Genomic DNA, 23943 nt, shown 5'->3' on the forward strand with positions numbered 1-23943 from the left:
CTGGTTTAATGGAACATTCACAGACTAAACCAGAAGGACACTCTTTATTTTAGTGACAAATTTAACTTTTGATATCCACTAGGGTACATCACCGCTGGTGTTTATGCATTGATTTAGTGACTGCCATCTTTCCTGTGTGGTTGGTAAGCAAGCAGGATGGTCAGTGTGTGTGTGTTTGAGGGGAGACACAATGAGAACGTGTCCTGCACCTGCAAGGCTACGTCAGTGGTGTGGTAGTCCAGGCAGCCTTGGGGTCAGAGACGGCAGGCAGGGTATCTGTTTAATGTCCTGTTGAGCAGCCCTGAATTTATGAACTCAGGGAGAGGGGGAAATGATAACGTGTGGGAGAGGAGAGGATAGCTCATGCTTCTGTCGTCTTTTTCTGGTAGGAATGCCTCCTTTGCATTCTTTCTCCCCAAACAGAGGCAAAGCTTTTAGTTTGGCCTCCCTATTAGCTCTGTGATGTCCATATAGAGAGACTGTCATAGTTTTAACACTTGGAACAGACAGTTACAAATGGGAGGAGACCTTCTACTTCCTTGGTGTAATATACACACAAATAAGAGATTATTAGTAGGTATGTTCAGTGTCTCATTTGAATGTATTCAACTAACACCATGTCCTAACGTGGGGCCAGTTGCATAAAATGAAACCATTAAGTTAAAGGGTTAGTTCACCCAAAATTGAAAATTCTGTCATTAATTACTCACTCTCATGTCGTTCCAAACCCGTAAGACCTTTGTTCATCTTCGGAACACAAATTAAGATATTTTTGATGAAATCCGAGAGCTGTCTGACCCCTCCATAGACTGCTATTTAATTAACACTTTCAAGGCCCAGAAAGGTATTAAAAACAACAGTGGTTCAACCTTAATGTTATGAAGCGACAAGAATACTTTTTGTGCGCAAAAAACAAACAAAAATAACAACTTTATTCAACAATTTCTTCTAGCTTGTGTCAGACTCTTACGCTGTTGACGTAGTGTAAACAGTGCAGCGCTTCCTGAACCGCGTCAGCAAATGGTAAGCTCAGCAAAAAATTTTTTAGAAGATTAGTTTGAGGTCACGGATCACCCAAAAATTAATATTCTGTCTTCATTTACTCACCATGACTTTCTTCTGCATGTGGAACAAGGGAGTTATTTATAGTGGAGTTTCCAAGCTGTTCTTTTCCATATAATGAAAGTGAATGGTGACCATGGCTGTAAAGCAGGATTTTCTATGAATAACCAAAATGTCGGTCTGTTACTTTTCCATTTTTTGTAGGAGTGATATATTGGTAATCAGCGAAGAAGTTTTTAAAAAATTGATTTATTGGAATTAGACGATTTATAATAGTGCATCTCATATCCCTTGTTCTCATTCTTTCAAGTTCATCTTTAAAAAAAGCTATTTTTAATAACACTGTTAAATATAATCTTGAGCAAATCTCAAAATAAATCTAAATTTTTCATGCTGTACATTCTAATGTTGTGATGCCTAAATCTACTGTAACATCTAAAATGTTTGATTTTAAGTTTTAAGTATTTTTACATGAAAGTATCAGTATCAGCCTAAAACCGTAATGAAAGTGAATGATGACCACCATTAAAATACTTAAATTTAAATTTTTGTATGTTCCTCACACACACTATATCAGCTGGTTCAGAAGAATTCTGGCACAAAAGTTATATGGACTGCTTTTATTATGTTGTTTGGAGCTTTACAGCTCCTGGTCCCCATCCACTTTCATTGTATGGAAGAAAGAAAGTCACCCGGGTTTGGATCGACATGAGGCCGGATAAATGATTTCTGTTTCTGTCCTTAGCAGCTGTCATGTCAAGAGACAAGACATTTTGTTGGTTGCTCGGTTTCTTTGTCTGTCACGTTGAGCTGAATGATCCATTGGTCCGGAATTGCGTCGTTGAAAATTCAACATCAAATATCTTCTGATTGGCTGTGGGTTTATTGTTTCTAGTTTTGTGCAGCATTTTCACCTTCAGCATGGACAGAAAAATTGGAAAACGGTGTAATTATCAGCTAGATCAAGGGTAGAGCGGTGTTTAAATCTGTAGAGCACTTGTCTCCTCTTCCAACTCCCCTGCCCCTATAGATGAAATCTATCCGTGGGCCCATGTGTGACAGTGCATTCTTTGATTCCATCTGCCTTTATAGAGCGAGAGAGCCTGTGACTTTATTGTGGTGACTGGTTGGGAAAAACCTGCCATTTCTAATAACACTGGCTTGAAGCAGTTCAAACTTTGAGCATGTCAAGTCCCATCTGAAAGAGATTTGGGAACGCTCAGCATGAATAAAAACATACAAATGGATTTAATCAGTTTGAAAAGAGCTCGGAAGGGCTGCTGTTGGCCCTCAACGCTCCTATCTGTGCAGCGTATCTCAGCGTACACTGCCCCTGCTGTGAGGACTGGGACGGTGGTGAGCTTTGCTTCAGCAGCCCTGCTTTAACACTATAAAGTGTACTGTATCATTTTTGATACATGAATTTCTAAAGCCTCGAAGATATCAACATGATCAAAACTTTGCTGAAAAACCTGTTACAGTTGCATCTACTACATGCCTTCTGATTGATAGTAAAAATCCTTTTTTGTGGTCGCGGTACACATATTTTTGTTGTGAAATATTTCATTATTTTATATAAAGTAAACATATACTTCATAAAACAATTAACTTTTAAATTGTTGTTATTATAATTTCAAGATGAACATTCAAGATGAACACTACTGCAGTCTGAGACAACTTCGGTTTACTAGATAATATCCATACATAATTTTTGTTTCAAATCATGTGAAAATAAAAGTATCTAATATGATACAACAGGCTTTTGAGGAATGTTTATTTGTACATCTCTCAATCATCTTTGTGTAACATTGCCTTACATGTTTTGCCTAGGCTTAGCTTCAGACTTCATGCCCACGGACTGTTGGCTGAACGTCAAATGCATAAGGCACACAAAATGGGAAACAATTCTGGAGTTTTGAAGTCGTCATTTGATTGGTTGAATTGTACAGAAACCCCTCCATGGAAGAAGAAATCTGTTGTGTTTACAACTGTAACAATGAGCGCTTATCTAAATCAAGCTAAACGCTGGATTTTTCAAAGTACAGTATCTGAAGTTTGCGTCGCCATTGTTGCAGAAAACTTGCACAATGTTTTTATTATTAAGATGCCGGTCTGACATCAACTTTACATTTCACACCCCTAAACATGATGCAAAACAAAATCTGAGTGGTTTTGGGTGATTTTTGGCCTATGAAAGCTGCACCGTGGCCAGACCTTATATATAGTCTAAAGGTTTAATACACTGTTCTGTAAAAAAGAAAAGTTTTCTATATTTACACAACACACAATAGTCCCAAAATGAGTTAATCTCCAATAATGGATAATGATTTAACACTTGGTGTGAAAATTCAAACATTATTATTCAAACATTAGTGTGGTGTGTTTTTGTATCTCACCTCAGAGACACAAAAAACATTATGTTAAATGAATCGGCCTGTGAGGCTGTGGCCCGTCGATACTCTTTTGAGCGAGAGAGCGAATTCCCTGTGACCACACAGAGTGCCCATTGTTCTGCACTGGAGGCAGCTGGGTATCAGAGATGCCATTTATCTCCTTATCTCCTCTCACTTGCAGTTAACCTCATCTGTGAAGACTAGCAGATCTACGTCAGCAAACCTGGAACAGAACCCTGCTCTTGTCTAAACCAGGATTTAAGAAAAGTGCTGTTCTAAAACCTGATTCAGTTGTTTAGACTGATGGACATTGTTTTTTTTTCCTTTTTAGGAAAACAGGGAAACAAATAAATGTATTTATATTTATATTTGAATACAATAATGAATACATTGTCTTACCATCCGTATATTGTGTGTGAGAAAGAAAAATGTGAGAAATATAAATATTTGGCTAAATTACATTTTTACCTTTCCACAGGTAACCCAGGTGTGGTGGGCTTCTACAAGACATACATGTGGACATTATATAAGACGTTCCTCCGGAGATATCCAGTGTGGGCTGTGAGCCATGCTGGACACTGTATGCCTCCAGAAACCTTTGATATGATTGAAGGTGGGACATCTCCCTCTTTTCATACACTACATGGCCAAAAGTACGTGACATCACATTCTAATTATCTAGACTTGGCTACTTCAGATATAGCACTACTGACAGGAGCATAAAATACTCGCAGTCCTTCTCAAGGAGTAAAAGTGATCGCGCGTGACCTACATTGAGGCAAAAGGAGGACAGTCATGCGATTGGTTGACATACCTTCTGCTCCAATTCTGTGGGTTGTTCATGAACTTCAAAGTAGTTTTAAAGGTTGACTCAGATGAGTGCCAGCCTTTTCAAATGTGGACTATTACAAATATCTGTGTGCCAATGGTCAAAATTATGTTTCATGAGCTTACATTTAAGCCTGTATGAACTTTTTGTGCTTTCATAAATGTCATAGTGAATATAGTGCATCATAGAACATCTGTAGAAACCACTGTGTTTACTCTCCTCTGATTCAGCGTGAAATTATCACCACTGTTATGAGTCAGTAGATGGCAGCAGATAATTAAGTGACTTCAGTTACTCAGAGGAATAATTATTTATCATTCTTTGCTTACCCTGTATCCTTTTTTTTTTTTAGATGTTTTTGCCTTTATTTACCATTTAAGATATTATTAATAATAATAAATCATTATTATTATTATTATCATTTTAATCAATAGACTATTCCTATTCCAATAGACTATTTTGCATGTTATTATCAATAGCACTAGTGGTTTTCTCACAAAATTTCATTGATGCTTCAGTTCTTTCCATGTTTTATTTTATTCATGTTTTCTGGTTTATATGTACGGAACCTTGGAAGCCTCTCTGAAACCAGTGTACTTTGCTGTACCTTCATGCCCAAACACTGCCTGTGAAGTCACTGACTGACAGTTTCAGGCACAGCCGTACTCTTAAAGACTGTTCTGACTGATATGCTGGTTTGTAATGTCTGTCAGAGTGTGGGATGCTGTTCCTGGTAACTTTTCAAAGAGCGCACAGTAAGGTGGAATGCATTCGGGACTGACGAACGAGCCAAGTTGTGTCTCCCTCCTCTGCCTGAACCAGTATATGACAGTCCGGCATGTTCATCCATAAAGCAACATGGACGTTTTTATTGAGCTTGCTACGTGGGAAAGACATTACCAAGCCCTCACCTGTAATAAGATAAACCACATGCAGATGGTTGGGATCTCCAAAAACAGCATTTCTACTGACTTGCTTGATGGATAGGAAAGTCTAGGTGAACACTGGTCACGTTAGCTGTCCGGACAAACAAGCTTCAGGGACATTGCACTTCTTAGTATGTCTTATTGTGTTCTGTTTACCACCTGACCAGCAGAAATTACCACAATTATATAAGTAGATCTGCCAGAACAAAACTTCCTGAAGAGCATCTGAAATTTTTATTGTGAACACATGGAATACTTTCACCGGAATCATAGTCTTTAAAGTACTCAGTGACAGACAGCTAATCACTGGCTCACACAAAAGACGATGACATCCATTGCTGTTCATTTCATGTCGTGCAATCACGAGCGGGATGATTAAAAGTCAAAACTCAGCAACGGATTTAAATGTGCCAAGAGATGACAAGTGGCAGGCGTTTGCCAAGGCAGCGCAGATGAAAGCAGGGACACAATTAAAAGTTAAATTTCATTTCCCCAATCTCGCTATTTGAGTGACATTCTTGATTACCATCAATGGCTGTCTTAAGTGGGGGCGGTATCAAATATACTGGGCTTTTCTTTCCACGGCACATTGTCTTGTTCATCTCAATGATCCATCCCTCATCATGTTCTGCCATTTGGTCCGCAGATGCCCCTGTCTGAGGATATAGCTGCTTGTGTTGCTCCTCATTGCTGAGGATGTAGTATGTCAGACTCTAATCAGCTAAAAACTGCCAAAGAGATCCTAGAAATCTTTAGTTTTTGTCACTTGCAGAACTTTATACTAGATTGAACTGTTTTAGTGATTTATAGTTTGGTCATTACAGTTTTGTTGGCTAAACCAATGGCATGGGTTGAGGGCGGGACTATCTGTTTTTCCACCCAATGGCAGATAGAGGTATGTTCAAGAAACCTGTTTGAAAAATGACCTGTCGTCATTTTTTCTATTCTGTTTATGGACACTACTAGCAAATCATTTTAATTAATTAATTAATTAATTAATTAATATGCAGTTTGATATATTTTACACAAAACTATTTTGTCAATTCAAATAAATCTGAAACAAAATAAAATATAAATAAATGAAAAAATTTAAATAATGTACATTTTTTAAATACTTTGAAATGTGCCATTTAAACCATTTGAAAACATTGTGATATTTGTATTATTCGCTATTATAATGTTACATATTTTTAAAAACTAGCTGATTGTAGAATTTGGTGGTCTTCTACTTAATGTTTTCCGTTACACCGTGGCGTCACTGCCTTGGGTGTCAGATTTGGTTTGCGGTTTCTTCTTTAGATGACCCTTTAAACAACTTCAGGTTTTCAAATCCAACTTCCTCGTCCAGAAGTCACTGGTGGCTTTCCTTGTGAATGCTGCCCATTGATTTACTGCCGTTCAAAGAGCACTTGGTCGGCCAGCGGTCAGCTGCAGGTACAGCCATTCGAACCCACAGAAACCTCATTTCGTCCAGTCCAGCACAGTCATAGAGAGACTTAAGAGTTCATTGATGAGATCTTAAACCCCCACCGCCAACACTTCAGTCCCTTTGGCACTATAGGGCTGGACTTATTTAATGGCATATATTAAGTAATATTACATCCCTGTGTCTTGGAAACATAAACAAAAGCAGGGGGAAACGGTAGTGGGGTAAACATGCCAAATCTCTGTGGAGGAACTGTTCCTGTGGTTGGCGATTCGTGATTAATGCCTTTTGATTACAGTAAAAATATCTGTTAATGCAAACACAGGGAACATTTTGGACTCTGCCAATGTCAATAATCTTGCCCTGGGTCAAGCCGTCCTCTAGATCTACACATCTCATTCATTTTGTCAGAGCGTATTAAGAGAGCTACTACTCAAAATCTACTTTCCCTTCTCTGATATGACTAAATTACCCTCCATTTATGCTCAGGCTATTAAAGTAGGCATAAAATAGGAATTTCCCTCGTTCTTGTAAGATTGCCTGGGGTATAGTAAAAGGGAAATTGATTGTTCTAAGCGGGTTGGTTGATGTGACCCTTTGTGACCAGTGGTAGTCAGGTTAGGTTTCATGTTTGTCTTGCTGATTGGAGGTATAGGCATTGGTGGGAAGCATATTTTAAACATTGCAAAACATTGCATTTAAAACAAAAGTTATCTAATACCTCTTTGTAAGGGTTAGTTGTAACCATTAGTTGTTTCACATTTTCTATGTTAAACATGGTCATTTATATTTAGCTGCTTTTTGGTTGTCTTGGTTGTTTTTGGTTGTTTGGTTGTCTTTGGCCTTAGATCTTGCGTTCTTAAGCATACATGCTGCAAAAAACAATTCTCCTGTGTTTCAAATACTCACAGTTCTCTTTTCTTTTTTTTACTTCTGATCAAGCTTAAAACAGCAAACGGACAACCCCTCTGTATCAACCCATTTTTAATCAGTAAGACAACTCTGTTGTGGTTCCTTTTGACATTAATATTCAGTAACCTGATCCCAGGATGAAACATGCAACACACATTTATTGCACATTTTTGAGAGGGGGATTTAATCATTTAACAGCCTGCTCCCTATACATTGCTTGCTCTTGCCAACAGATCTTTATTTTTGAAGAATTTGTGTTGCCATATGTTACATAAATGCTTTTTGGGATGCATTACAGGCTGCTTTAATTGTATTCCCGTTCCATATCCAGAAGGATATCCCTTAGATTGCTTACCATATAGGCTAAGACTATAGTCTTAAAATCAACATGAAGTCCAAATTGACCCAGTTTTAGTTTCACAATGCACGTTATTTGTCGTCTTATGCACAATTCAGCAGTGCACATTATCTAAATTAAAATCAAAATGTTACAATTAGACATAGATTATAACATTTAGTCATTGTTATACTACTATTGTAGATACTGTAAAGCAGCATTTCTGAAATATAATAATATAAATGTTGATAGTAATAGCATGCATCAATCGATTTAAAAAGAAGCGTTAACATTTGGATGTGTTGCGATCCTTTGAGGGTTAAATGGATCTTTAGCATCTACATCCCCTTTTCACTTGGGAATATGTTGTTTCATACTTGCATTAAATTGTGTTCTGAGTGATACTGTATTTGTGATTTATTTCTTAACTAAAAAGTATTATTAATAATATAAAGATGAAAAAGAAGAAAAATAGTGTTTTTATAATTAGTGCTAGGCAATCGATTAATTGCGATTAATCACATGCAAAATAAAAGTTTGTATTTACATAATATGTGTGTGTGTTCTGTGTATAATTATTATGTATATATAAAATATGTCAAATTTATATATAAAATATGTATATTTATATATAAGATAAACTATATAAATATATATATATTAGTGGTGGGCCGTTATCTGCGTTAACGTGCTGCGTTAATGTGAGACTCTTATCGGGCGATAAAAAATATCGCCGTTAATCTATTCTCAAAATTGGGTTGGGAGCTGGGTCTATACTACGCAAGCTATGATGACTTTCACCTTGATATTTTAGCGTGGATGTATACCTAGCCGAATTGCACTGTAGGGGGCGAGAGAACGAGTCTTCGAACCTGTGTGTATGCCTACTAGTGTTGTCAAAAATATCGATATTTCGCTATGTATCGATACTGAAATATCTGAAACGATACGATACTCATTTTCTACATTATCGATATCAGCTGCACTCTCCTCTCCTCTCCGACCAACAGCGAGTTGACACGCACCCGCCTTCTCTCATTCAGTCCAGTTTAATCCTCTGAACATTGCGAACGGGTGTTCTGCTGGTTCCCTTTCGTTCAGTCACTACGACGTACGTTAGTGACTAACGAATGGGGGTTTCGCTTAGAAGCCAATCATCTTCATCGTATTCAACAGCGCCCAATGGCAGTGCCAATGCCATGGGCATGCGGAATTTGCATGCGTAACTCCGCCCCACCTCGTGGGTATATAAGGAAGTACGCTGCGAACATCGCATTATGTTTCTGCTTTGGAGCCAAGAGGATCTCTTCACTCCTACAAGCCTGATCTGAGTCATCGACAGCTTTCGAGACGAGCAGCTTTCCAGAGGCGTTGGTGTTACGGCGCGTTCCAGTGATCATCATACTGCCTGCCTGCTGATCTGCGCAGTGGTCCGCTAGACAGCTGGTGTGTGGTCCCTGGGCGCTTCGGCGTTCTCTGCGAAGCTTCCTCTCATAAAAGAGCTTACACGTGACGCGTCCTTTTCAGGATGTCTCGTCCGTGTACTTCTGGGTGTGGTCGGTTGCTTTCCTCTTCTGATGGGCACGAACACTGTCTGATATGTTTGGGCTTTCAGCATGCTCAGACAGCGTTCGCGGATGAGTCATGTTCTCACTGCGGGAACATGACCATCGCAATGTTGCGGTCAAGACTCCATGACCTTCGTACTGAAGTGAGAGTCCCCTCTACCACACCCCGATCTACTGAGTCCCAGAGGCCCAGTACTTCGGCTGGTGGTCAGGGTGACTTGACGGTTACGGTGTGGAACAAAGCCCCGACGCTCATGCCTCGGGCCACACCCCCGTCTTGCACATTGCAACCCGCGAGTGTTCAGATGCAGATCGCGGGGCCGGCTCCGGCCCCCCCGCGCATCTCATTTGGCGCTCCAGAGGAGGATGCGATGTCGATCACCGCATCACAAGGTGGGCTCGAGTCCTCTGGAGATGACGACTCGGCTGTGCTGCCGCCCTCGGGCGTGCCAGCATTGCCCGAGTCAGATCCAGAGCTGACAGCCATGTTGTCTCGGGCAGCCGCGAGTTTAGGGATCGAGTGGAACCCTCCACCCTGTCCCGAACGCTCAAGGCTCGATGATTGGTTTTTGGGGGCTCGCGCTGACACCCGTCAGTCCTTGCCCTCAATACCTTTCTTTCCCGAGCTGCATGAGGAACTCACGCGGTCCTGGAAGTCCCCGTTGTCTTCCCGTGACCGTTCACTGACTTCCTCCGCCTTCTCCGTCCTCGATGGGGCGGCAGCTAAAGGGTACACTGGGGTCCCTCCAGTTGAACGTTCTGTTGCGATGCAACTGTGTCCTCAGAGCGCTTCAACCTGGCGTGGTGATCCTAAGCACCCCTCCAAAGCCTGTCGATTCACATCAACCTTGGTGGCGAAATCGCACAGAGCCGCGGGGCAGGCTGCCGCTTCGCTGCATGCCATGGCGATCCTCCAGGTCTACCAGGCCAGGATCCTCAAGGACATGCACGAGGGTGGAGTTGATCCGGGGCTCTTAAATGAGCTGCGTGCCGCCACCGACCTCGCTCTCCGGGCGACGAAGGTGACCGCACGCTCCCTGGGTCAAGTGATGTCCACAAATGTGGTCCAGGAGCGTCACCTGTGGCTGAACCTGGCCGATATGCGGGACACCGAGCGAACCCGGTTCCTCGATGCCCCCATATCCCAGGCCGGCCTCTTCGGCGGGGCGGTTGAGGACTTCGCCCAACAGTTCTCAATCGCCCAGAAGCAGACTGAGGCTATTAAGCACGTACTGCCCCGGCGGCCAGCTGCTGCCTCCACCCCGCCGCCGGCGCAGTCAACTCAGTCTGCTCCACGCCGAGGACGCCCTCCTAAGGCTCCCGCCCCTCCCACCCGGTCCAAGCAGCAGCCTTCACCCGGGCCGGGTCGCGGAGGAAGCCGTAGGAAGGCGTCCAAGTCCCCTCAGGCCGCCCCGCGCCCCGCTAAACGCCAGGCCAAGCGGCGCTCCTGAGACGGACGGCTCAGGGATGGGAAATTCTTTCGAGGAGATGGTAGCAGGACCACTCCTTCCCCCGGTGGAGGGCCGGGGGAGAATCCTTTGTTCAGCTGCTGGCCCCCGGGTCAGCAGCACCCTATGTTGGTCAAAGAAAGAATTAACACTCCCATCCCTGAGCCCACAGAGTCCGGTGATGACGGTGCGCGCCACCCACGGGTCCCGCCACTCGCATCCCACTCTGTCGCCAGCCTCCTGGCAGAGCAGACCCCAGTGGAACGCTGGTCCTTCCCTGGTCTCCTCTGTCAGGACGCAGCTGTCAACCGTGCCCCCGCACCGGGACGCCCCACAGCCTCCCATGTCCGGGCCGGTGACGCTGCATCGCTGCAAGCCCACACCGGGTACGTCTGTACACCGTATGACCCCGCTGGTGCAGTTTCTGGATGTCTGGCTTCAGCTTCCAGGGCTGTCCCGCTGGGTCGAGCGGACCGTCAGGCGCGGCTATGCGATTCAGTTCGCACGGGTTCCTCCCTGCTTCCAGGGAGTCCGTTCCACCATGATCGGGGCCAACGCCCCCGTCATGCGAGCGGAGATTGCCACCCTACTGGCGAAGGGTGCGATCGAACCTGTCCCTCCAGCCGAGATGAATTGCGGGTTTTACAGCCCGTACTTCATTGTACCCAAAAAGACCGGTGGGCTACGGCCAATCCTGGACCTGCGCATCCTGAACCGTTACCTTCACCGGTTTCCGTTCAAGATGTTGACAGCGAAACGCCTTTTCGAATGCGTTCGTCCTCACGATTGGTTTGCAGCGATCGACCTGAAGGACGCCTACTTCCATGTCTCCATTTTGCCTCGACACAGACCGTTCCTACGGTTTGCTTTCGAGGGGCGGGCATATCAGTACGCAGTTCTACCATTCGGGCTATCTCTGTCCCCTCGCGTCTTTACGAAGATTGCCGAGGCAGCCCTTGCGCCCCTTCGGCAGCACGGGGTCCGCATCCTGAACTACCTCGACGACTGGCTCATACTGGGTCCCTCTCGAGAGCAGGTTTGCGGACACAGAGATCTGGTGCTCCATCACCTAGCCCGTCTGGGCCTTCGGGTCAACTGGGAGAAGAGCAAACTTTGCCCCGCGCAGAGGATCTCTTTTCTCGGTATGGATATCGACTCGGTCGCCATGTGCGCGCAGCTTTCGAGCGAGCGCGCGCAGTCTCTGCTGACTGCCCTTCGACAAGTCGAGGGCCAGAGTGCGGTTCCACTGAAACATTTTCAGAGGCTCCTGGGGCATATGGCATCTGCAGCCGCGGTAACGCCGCTCGGATTGCTTCATATGAGACCGCTTCAGCACTGGCTACGCGATCGAGTCCCGAGATGGGCATGGCGGTCTGGCACGCTCCGGGTCCCAGTGACTCGGGCCTGCTTACAGACACTCACCCCGTGGTCGAACCTCAAGTTTCTACGGACCGGAGTGTCCTTAGAACGAGCTTCCAGGCATGTTGTTGTGACAACAGATGCATCATCCACGGGCTGGGGTGCCATGTGCAATGGACAAGCAGCCGCGGGCTCCTGGACAGGACCCCAGCGCCTTCTGCATGTCAATTGCCTCGAGTTACTGGCTGTACGGTTCGCCCTGCACCGCTTCCGAGCGTTGCTGAAGGGTCAACATGTGCTAGTCAGGACAGACAACACGGCCGTAGTAGCGTACATCAACCACCAGGGCGGTCTACGCTCCCACCGTATGTCTCAACTCGCCCGCCATCTCGTTTTGTGGAGTCAGAAGCGCCTGAGGTCCCTTCGTGCTGTCCACATCCCTGGAGACCTGAACTGTGCAGCCGACGAGCTGTCACGGTTTCAGCCTCTCCCCGGAGAGTGGAGACTCCACCCCCAGACGATCCAGCTGATATGGGAACGGTTCGGCGACGCACAGGTAGATCTGTTTGCCTCCCAGGACTCTTCCCATTGCTCCCTGTATTATTCCCTGACCGAGGGCACCCTCGGCACGGATGCACTGGCGCACAGCTGGCCGTCCGGGCTACGCAAGTATGCGTTTCCCCCAGTGAGCCTTCTTGCACGGGTACTGTGCAAGATCAGGGAGGACAAGGAGCAGGTCGTCTTGGTCGCCCCGCTTTGGCACGGCCAGACCTGGTTCCCAGAACTCTTACTCCTTGCGACAGCCCCTCCCTGGCCTATCCCTCTGAGACCAGACCTTCTGACTCAGAGACGGGGCACCTTTTGGCACCCGCGTCCAGCGTTCTGGAAGCTCCACGTGTGGCTTCTGGACGGGACACGGCAGGTTTGAGTAGCCTTCCACCTGCGGTGGTCGCTACCATCACTTCCGCTAGAGCTGAGTCTACGCGACGTCTCTACGCGTTGAAGTGGAACCTCTTCGTCACATGGTGCTCTTCCCGCCAAGAAGACCCCTGGAAATGCCCGATCGGGTCCGTGCTATCGTTTCTCCAGGAGGGGGTGGAGCGAAGGCTGTCTCCCTCCACCCTGAAAGTGTACGTGGCCGCAATATCTGCCTACCACGATCTCCTGGGAGACAAAAAGGTAAGTCAGCACGACCTGGTCATCAGGTTCCTGAGGGGAGCGAGGAGACTGAATCCTCCTCGCTCTCCTCTCGTTCCCTCTTGGGACCTCTCAGTAGTCTTAAGTGCTCTGCAGAGGCCTCCCTTTGAGCCTTTGCGGTCGGCCGAGATTAAGTTCTTGTCTATGAAGACGGCTCTGCTGACCGCATTGGCCTCGCTTAAGAGGGTCGGGGACCTGCAAGCATTTTCGGTTGACGAAGCGTGCCTTGAGTTCGGGCCGGCTAACTCTCACGTGATCCTGAGACCCCGGCCTGGATATGTGCCCAAGGTTCCTACCACTCCGTTCCGAGATCAGGTGGTGAACCTGCAAGCGCTGCCTTTGGAGGAGGCAGACCCAGCCTTGGCATTGCTCTGTCCAGTACGCGCTCTCCGCGCCTACGTAGACATGACGCAGTGTTTCAGGACCTCAGACCAGCTCTTTGTCTGTTATGGTGGAGAGCGGAAGGGAAGTGCTCTCTCAAAGCAGAGGTTGTCTCACTGGGTGGTGGACACCATTGTTTTGGCTTACCAGCAGCAAGGTCGACCATGTCCCCTTGGTGTGAGGGCACACTCCACCCGGAGTGTGGCCTCCTCTTGGGCTCTAGCGCATGGCGCCTCGCTAACAGACATCTGCAGAGCTGCAGGCTGGGCGACACCCAACACATTCGCCAGATTCTACAATCTCCGAGTGGAGCCAGTGTCCGACTTTGTACTCGCCCCCCCGAGGGGCCGGTAATGGACCACGCTCAGGTGTCTTCGCTTGCTCGCCATTCCACTCCCATGACTGGATACGTGCGATATTTTCCTCAGGTGAGCTCCCCGAGAGCCCTGAGCTCCTCCAGCACTGTCGACGCCGACATCAGTTCAGTCTGCCCTTTCGAGCCCAGACCCTTATGTCCGGCCAGGTGCTCCGTGTGCATGGTTCCCCTCTGGCGACCCCCACACGAGTATTCCCACCGTAAGCCTCCTCAGTGAGCAGGTGTCTTTCCCTTGGCAAGTCCCTGCCACCCCTAGGGTTAAAAATCCACCTTCGGCTGGTACCCTAGAGATCTTCCATATGCAACCCTCAGCGGGTCATATGTGTATTCTCTAAGTCCTCCCTACGGTAGGCATCTTGGCATTCCCTCACTGGGATATGCTTCCCAGTGTACCTTGGTAATCCTGTGATAAGTGGGAGTCCTAGGGCCTTAAGTGGCGGGATCTCACACTTACGCAGGGCACTGGTTGACAGCTGAGTGGCGCTGTTTTACAGGTTCCCCCATTCGTTAGTCACTAACGTACGTCGTAGTGACTGAACGAAAGGGAACGTCCGGTTACGTATGTAACCCTCGTTCCCTGAGGAGGGAACGGAGACGTACGTTTCCTTAGCCACGTCAGCTGTGCTGCCTGGAACGCTAGGAGTTCAGTCTTGGCTCCTGCAGCAGTAACATAATGCGATGTTCGCAGCGTACTTCCTTATATACCCACGAGGTGGGGCGGAGTTACGCATGCAAATTCCGCATGCCCATGGCATTGGCACTGCCATTGGGCGCTGTTGAATACGATGAAGATGATTGGCTTCTAAGCGAAACCCCCATTCGTTAGTCACTAACGTACGTCTCCGTTCCCTCCTCAGGGAACGAGGGTTACATACGTAACCGGACGATTTTCCCTCATGACAGCGTGTTAGTATTGGTGTGACCGGTCTGAATTTCACGCGGGGTTGCACATAGCGTTAATTCTACTAATTCCCGCAGATTTCGCGCTAACATCTGAAGCGCACACACATACCGTAATAAAGCCGCATTTGACTTACAAGTGCAAAAATGAGCTCCTTTTTCCATCTTATTAATGGTCAAATACACTCAAAATTGTGTCAATGCCCATCTTGGTGAGTTTTAACATGAACACAGTCGTAACCAGCTCACAGGAACAGTGTTTGGGATCCATGCGTGCGTCAGGTCTTAAAGGGACAGAAGTTATTTATTATTCAAACTACAAACACTTGCGAGTACACATATTCGGCAGAATTCAAATGAGCCATTTTAATCTAGATTAATTCCAAGATTACAGTGAGATTACAGTATATATATATATATATATATATACAAACAATATATACATGCAAATATTTCTTACATATTTACATGGAGTGTGCATTTATATATACAGTACATAATAATTATAAACAGCACACACACATATATTATGTAAACACAAACTTTTATTTTGGATGCGATTAATCACGATTAATCAATTGCCCAGCACTAAATATAATATAATTTAATAAATATAATTTACTGAAGAAGAATCTTTTTGTAATCTTCTTTTCAATAGTTAAAGATTGCTTTAATGGTGGTGAATTTAGGTAGGTCAATGTAGCTGGGTGTAGGTTTTGTATGTTTAACGTGTAGGATAGTCTTAAATGTTCATGAGGTAATCCTGAGAGGCCACTCATTGTGTGAACTGGTCTCATTGGTGTTTGGGCTCTGAGCTCATAGTGCCCCTCTGTGCTGGTAGATAAACATGTAGGGCCCCTTTGTAGGCAAACTTCAGTGGGAAACTTCGGGAAAAAATCAAGATCAGATTTGGAAAATGGGAAATGAGGGGTAAGAAGTGGTTGGGGAGAGCTAAATGTGTGTGCATGCACAGGTCACTGACTTCACGGCTCAGTCACTGATCTCTCGCTTATATTCATGAATGAAAATAGCACTGGATTGAGAGCCTGTCAGTACTTTAAAAAAATATTATTGGATAAATAGTTTTTCCTAAAATGATGTGTGTGCTGTAGAGTTGGTCCCCTTTAAGGTCCTACTCAGTATCCTAACACTGTCATAATAACAATAAATAGTTATAATAACGAAGTGTCTTATGTTTATCAAGGTTGCATTTATTTGATCAAAAATAAAGTAAAAACAGTAATAATGTGAAGTATTATTACAATTTAAAATAATGTTTTTCTATTTAAATATATTTTAAATCCTGTGATCAAAGCTGAATTTTCTGCAGCAATTGCTCCAGTCTTTAGCGTCATATGATCCTTCATAAAGCATTCTAATATGCTGATTTGCTGCTCAAGAAACATTTAATATTATTATCAATGCCGAAAACAGTTATGCTGCTTAATGGTTTTGTGAAAAGTGTGATGCATCTTTTTTCAGATTCTTTGATAAATAGAAAGTTCAAAAGAACATAAAACATGAAATGGAAATCTTTAAGAACATTATAATTGTCTTTGCTGTGACTTTACTGTGACTTTTATTCAGCCCTTGCTGAATAGAATGATTAAAATGTATTCTTTTTTTATTTTCTCTTGACCTCAAACTTTTGAATGGTAGTGTATAACATAGGGCTGTAACGATTTAAACAAAAATAAAAACCTTGATTAATTGAACATTTTACCTCGATTACGATTAATTTACGATCTTTTTTTCTTTTTTCTTTCTTTTTTTGCTTTCCATTTTTTTCCTGATAAGGTTTTGAATGTAAGTTCTACTATTAAAGATGGATTTATTTTTTTCTAATGAAAAAATGCATTTCTTTGTGATTTTAAAATAGCCTACTTGAAAGAAACGCTTTCGCTTTCAGCAGTTATTGTCTATGGGGCAGATTTATGCTTGTTGTACATCAGATACAGATAAATTAGCCCAGTAGGCCTTCATTACATTTATTTGAATGCATTAATGAGAGAGTGATTGTGTGTGTGAATTAGTCATACCGTCTCTATTCATTATGAAGCTGTGGTTTGAACTTACTTCAAAGGTATTAAACTATATGCCTATAACGGTTGAGTTTCTAAGCTACATTAGTGACTTTACTTTAGTCAGGACAGCGTTGACACTGCGTTTCTGCGCTGCTCTCTGCGCGCGATCTTCACGTGATGTGCGAGCTTCTGTCTGAGTGTTCGTTTGTCACAATATATCAGGCATTAGTTCAACATAATACACATCTGATGGTCTAAGATCGCTTTAATGTTCAAACTGGCAGGCCTTAAAACACACACAAATGACAAAGCTTTGTGAGGACACAGGTGAAAGAGGTCTGAAAGAGGTTGTTGTTTTTGAATAGTGCACAATCGCTTTAAATGTTCAAACTGGCAAGAATTTTAACGTATTTACTTGACAAACGTTATGAGGACGAAAGTGAAAGCGATCTGGCTCCGTGGCTTGCGCGTGCCGTCTCTGTGTGTGTGTGTTTGGCAGCGCATAGGCTATAAGAACGGCAATTAACTTGCCTGTATAAACTGTGTAAAACATGCAGTTACTATAGTAATTCTGGTCATCTATAAACACAGATAACTGCTCCTGCATCTCTCTGTGTGCCTGCAAACGGCACTTGATGTGACTGAATGGGCGGAGTCACGTGACTAAACCCGAAATAACCGACATGGGAAAAATACATCGGTTAGAGGTTCTGAATTTCGGTTTTGATTATTTTTCGATTAATAGTACAGCCCTAGTATAACATCAACATTTTAAGCCAAACAGCATCTGTCAGAAAGATTGCTAGATAGAACAGATTCAGACTTTTTGTGAAATCATTATAACTCATAATACATTGACTGATTTGTTTGGTTCTGTGAACTTTTCTCATGTAAAAAACATCCATATTTATTGATATACAGGTTGTTTATAGCCACAGAATGGATAATGAAGTCACGTGCCATTTAACTTTGATATGTTGATGTTTGGCAGTGAATTTGGCCTAGCAATTTTCCACCAAACCCAAAACCCAGCTTTAAGCTGTAATGCACATGTAACACACACTATTTTGAGTCTTGCATTTTGTCTCAGGCCCCTCTTAATGTGTATGTCTTATCTTATCATTCTTGTACATCCACTGGTATTTTATGCAATGAAAATGATTTAACGTTTTGAACTTTTTGAATGGGTTTCATTGGTTCCTCCTCTCTCCGGCTTCCTTTTTATCTCTCCTGCATGTTTCTGTACCTTAAGGTCATATGCACTCCTTTTGGTCTTAGTGGTCCCCCTCCTGCTCCTCCGGCACCCCCACCAACTCCATTTTTATCTTCCATAAAGATGTGAAGGTCAGTGGAGGTAGCAGATCTATTTTACTCAATTGAACACTTCATGAAAGCAATGTTTAAAAAATCTGATATTCTTGCAAAAAAATTAAATTAATTTCTACATTTTTAACACTCTGTACAACGATTTATAAAAATGTTAATTTGTCTTTCAACAAGAGTCCAATCTGAGGTAATCTACGAGACCCTTAGGATTTGTTATTCCAGCACTTCTCATCATAAAACAGGTCTAAGTAATTAGCCATGTGCAACTACGTCAGTTGAAATATCTTTATTATTGTAGAAAGAGGAGAAGATGCAGTGTGCTTCAGAAACCATATATTGTGAGATGTCTCATGAAGGAGCACTTTGTCTATTTATGTCTTGAAGCTAATTTGAGTTATTTCTCTCTCCCCGCTGGTACTCCTCTCTCCCCCTGTCTCATCATTAACAGTTCTGCTCCCATAACTCATCACAGTGATAAATGCCTCAGCCTCACCCCACCTCGGTCCAGCTTCTTCTCTCTTCTTCTGTCATTCTTTTGTTTCTGCGCGGTCCATTGTCTTTCTAATTCTTGCCCTTTCTCAGGTTCATACTGGTGAATTCAGCACCTGTAGGAAGATATTAATATCAAAGCCCGCCAAGCACTATCAGGATCTCCAGTTACTGCGATTGTTCAATAGAGCGTAATTTTACTCCTTTCCAAAGAAATAATGAAGAACAAGATCAAGATGATGAAAGAAAGCCTCTTATATGGAGCGCTTAACAATTTAAAAGTGCCTTCTGGATCTTTTACAATTCACATTCAGCTGTGATCGGATCTCCACAATCGATCAAACTAAGCAGCTTTGTCTAATTATATTATTTGCTGTATTTACTAGTTCTAGGTCATGATGAAAGTGTTGGCAAGGGTCCTGGCCACCATGTGATAATGTACATTGGGTTTGGTTTGAAAGCTTTTTCTATTCTGTTTTTCCCTGTTTTTCCTTCAAAGATGCATCTGTGACAGAGAAGGAGGATGTTTTTGGGATAGACGGGCAGATTGAACACAAGCTGGCCTTCCTTCGAAAGCATGTGCCTCGGGGCACCAACCTGCTGCTGATTGGCCACTCCATCGGTTGCTACATCATCTTGGAGATGATGAAGAGAGACCCAGAGCTCAAGGTATAAGCGTCTGGATGAGAAAGTATTCACTGAACTAAAATGTGGCTAATGTAACACCCTACCCTATGAGTTGCTGGATATGGTTTGTTATTTTTTATCAATACATTTATAAAGATTAAATGTTGTAACACAATAAATGCATTTATCTGATTTGGAATGAAAATATTTACGCATTTATAGAGGAATTTCAACACACTAAAATCTTACATTTATTTAAATATATTAAATTTTTGCATAAAATTAATCTAAAAATGACATAAATATTTTCCATTTCGTTTAAATTCCAAATCCCAAACTGTTTACCCCCTCCCCCCCAAAAAAAGGGGTATTGCTCTTGGTATTGGTTCTATAAGTTCAATAATGACCACTGTTTCAGTGCCCCGTCTAGAGACTATCTACTAATTCTGTTCGATTCTCCACTTTAAACATTATAGTACTGCTGTCTGCAGAACTACCACAGACCACCTCAGTGATTTGCAACTTGGCATTGTCAGCTCAGTGAGACAATGCCAATCAGCAGCATAATAAAACACTTCTGTTCCCCTTTCTTGCTGTGTAAAAGGTCAGGAGATTAAATAACATGGAAAAGAACCTTGATTTTCTTTCTTCCTCTGGGGATTTCCTGCTCTTAAGATGTGCTCCTTGTCATTTTTATTTTTAAGCATTTTCTCTACCCAAAAAACTTTTCCTCCCTCTCTCTTAACCTCTTTTTTTAGTATTTGCCCTCACTAGAGGGGTGTGTTTTCCTCTTGGCAAAGGGAAATGGATTTTAGCTGCAGTAATGGGGCCAGTTCAGTTATGTACCACTTTTTTTGCAGTGCGATTAAATATATGGTCTGATAGTTTTGGAGACGATCCACATCCAACCCACTTTTAGTTTGGACCCTTCTTCCCTTTTAATGGTGACACAACCTCCTAATCACACTCTTTGATTCGAAGGTCCTCTTTCCTTTCATAATCTATGAAAAATATGATTCATTCCAGGTCATTAAAACATTGCCAACCATGTAGACCTTTAGTCTCTTTCAAAATTCGAATATGTTCCTTTTAAACGATGTCCAGTTAAACCCCTGTACAATGTACAGATATGGTTCAGAGCGAACATGCACAAAAGGAGAAAAAGATTTCCTCTCGTTCCAGATTGCAGGCTGCCAGGAAGCCAACCTGGCGATTATTCCTGGTAACATATGATGTGTGATAATCAGAAAACTGTTACTATGGGCTCTAGATATTTGTTTTGGAGTAGAAGAGACCAGTCAGTGTAAATGATGTTAGGGGCTTTTTAGTGCACTTATGGCGGAGAAGTTTTGCAAATTTCAGCCTCGGACCTAGGAGCCGCATGAGGTAGGTTGGAAAACCTCCCTAAAACTAGAGGAAGTGTTTGATTCACTGCACATGGAGGTGCTCATTTGTTTGTCTCTGTCATGAGTCCAGTTCAAAAGTCTTTCCTGTTTCCTTTGAAGCACTTACTTGTTGTAACAGTGACACTGTATTATGTGCCAGTTGTAGAATTGACAGTCTAAAGAGAGCAATTGTTTTGTTGCTTAGATGTGATGCCACAGCAAAGATTGGAAATCTGCAGGCCTTTTTCCAGCCGACACCTCAGCCTGAGGTAGAGCGCTTGGGACCAGGCGAGGAAAGTGCTTTATGACTCCTCCTGCCTTGGGAAGTTGATGTCATTTCCTTTGTCGTTTGCATAGATATAAAGTTTGGTTTAACTGTTTTAGCTGTTGGCTGAAATGTTGCTATACATTTTAATAGTGTCATAAATAATGTTTCTTACAATGGTATTTTTTAATTACACTCTGATTGCAGTCAAAAAATTTATTAATTCTTTGCCTGCCAGAGTGTTTTTTTTATTTATTTTTTTAAAGCCAGCCACTGCCAGCATTGTTGGTCATTTTCACAAAAATGTCATGGCCCCCAGAATATTTTGCTGTAAGAATATCTGAACATGCAAAATATCAAAAGAAAGAGCAGACCATCTGCTTTTAAACAACAATTCATTTTTTTTTTTTTAACACTTGAATGTGGGTAAGTTTTATAAAAAAAGTAACAATTTGAACAAAAAGCTGATAAAAAAAGACTACATCGGTGTCAGATTCAGTACAATGAGCAAAACACAGATGGGCTATATTGAGTCCATCAACATCCCAAAGCTTGCACGGTCCTAACCCCTTCCTGGGTCAACATTTCACTCTGTAACATTAGGCTGTTTTGATTTATATGCTGTTTATTGTTGTTGATCGCAATATTTTTCATATGCATCTGCTTACATATGAGATCGCTCGTTTCTGCTTCTTTTTCCTGTGTTTTGATCTGGAGATACAGTGAAAACAGGGAAAGCCGTAAAAACTCTTCAATGTCTTAACTCACCCTCATATTGTTCCAATCCTGTATGACCTTCTTTCTTCTGTGAAACACACAAAAAATATATTTTAAAAAAAATATATTTTTATAAGTTTAGAGAGTTATTTTGTTAAAACAATGAAAGTCAATGAGGTCCAATGTTTTAGATGTTTTGGATCCCAATGACTTTCATTATATGAACAAAAAAAAGTTAAAAAATTCTTAAACATAATATCTTATCTTGTGCAACAGAAGAAAGAAAATCATGGGGGGATGAGTGTCCCAAAAGCATCAACTATGGTCACACGTTCTGTCGTTACCAACATGTTTCAACAATTTGGTGTTTTCCAAACTATAGTTCCAACGACCATTCATAGCATTGCAAAGTTGTGTAGTTGGCCTACAGCCCTTGACCTGTGGTTTCTTGTTAGTTTGACATCTGGACTTATATAGATCATGTTCTTGAGCAAAATAAGCAAGATAACATGCAGTACAATGTATACTGATCAGAGGTCTTCAACCCTGCTCCTGGGGACCCAACCCTGATCAAACACACTTGAACCATCTAATCAAGCTCTTTAGGATCACACAGGCAAGTGTGCTGAAGCAGGTTGGAAATAATATATGAATATATATATATATATATATATATATATATATATATATATTATATATATTATATATATATAATATATATATATATATATATTATATATATATATATAATATATATATATATATTATAACCATGTAGACCTTTAGTTGTTTTGTTGTTGTTCGGTATATATATATCTATATATCGATTCAGTGAGTCGATTCAGTGAGTTGCTAAACAAAATACTGGCTCATCTAAACAAGATGCATTCTGTGGGATAGCCGAAGATGGATTGGAGATGCTCACTAGGAAGAATACTTGACTAGTCCTGTCATCCCCCTAAGTGGACTGATGGCGTGCTCAAGTTCCCCTGACACAACACTGTGTGTGTCTCTCTCTCTTCCCGGAGGTGAGGACTTGGATGTGTGGGTTATCTTGTGGGCGAGTGTGTGTCGCAGCGTTCAGGGTGGGCCTCCGTTCGGGGAGCAGAGGTCAGACTGACAGTCCTGAAGTATTGGTGTGATTTCATACTTTACTCAAATAAAACATCGTTACAGTCACAGCTTGAGCCAAACACAAGCGTAAACATTACAGCACACTGCCCTGGCTCGGATTACCCTCGCAACATCTCCAGATTTGAAAGCTCCCAGACGTGACCATGGACTGTCCAGCCCATTGGAGTCACACGGTTGATCATTTTTTGTTGTTGTTCGGTCTGGCAGGCAAGGGGCAGTGGTTTCCCTCAGCCTGGCAGAGTGTGAGGGGCATAATGGCCTGGTCTAGGGCATTCATTCATCAAAATTAGTAACATAATGGGATTTCCCTTCTGCTTCCCATCGGAATAGGGACCAGTCTTTATCTATTCTAAGGGAAGCGGTGACAAGGTGCTTTTGACTTCAGGTGTACCTTTTCACACACTTCCAACAGAGTTCAACACCTCTCCTCTATCATGCCTGATCCATTCGGGAGCCTGGCTGCAAGGCAGCAATCGAAGAGACGGAGTGGTGCTGACGTGAGGAAAGGCGGTCGTTGCATCACATTACCATTGAGATACTCACTGTTAGTGGTTGAGTTGAAAGAGATGTGGTCTGGACTGCCGTATGATCCATCATACTGTCTGAAGCTCCAGTAGATCTGTGCATCATTAACATTCCTCCACTATCAGATCGCACCCTCACATCACAGATCCGTGGAAGTCAGATTGTGACGTTTAAACTCTCTTCGCCCCTTCTCCAGATGCAGAGTGCTCCTTCCCCCTTCCTGACCTCAGCAGTACCAGAGAAGAAACCCTCTAGAAGGAGAAGTGTGTGTGTGTGTGTGTGTGTGTGTATGACTGGCCGTCTGTCTCTCTGATTAAAGAGCCACTCCCAGAGACTC

The 23943-nt window shown here is 43.1% G+C and overlaps 1 protein-coding gene across 1 annotated transcript in view; it reads left to right on the forward strand.

Moving 5' to 3' along the window:
- Positions 1–23943, forward strand: part of ldah (lipid droplet associated hydrolase) — a 57913-nt gene that overhangs the window by 8570 nt on the left and 25400 nt on the right. The window contains exons 3-4 of the mRNA XM_079832521.1: positions 3934–4068; positions 19453–19622. Coding sequence (XP_079688647.1) covers positions 3934–4068; positions 19453–19622 — 305 coding nt within the window. The remainder of the gene's footprint in view (positions 1–3933; positions 4069–19452; positions 19623–23943) is intronic.

The sequence above is a fragment of the Gobio gobio genome (assembly GCF_949357685.1).
Source record: "Gobio gobio genome assembly, chromosome: 13".
Lineage (NCBI taxonomy): Eukaryota > Metazoa > Chordata > Actinopteri > Cypriniformes > Gobionidae > Gobio > Gobio gobio.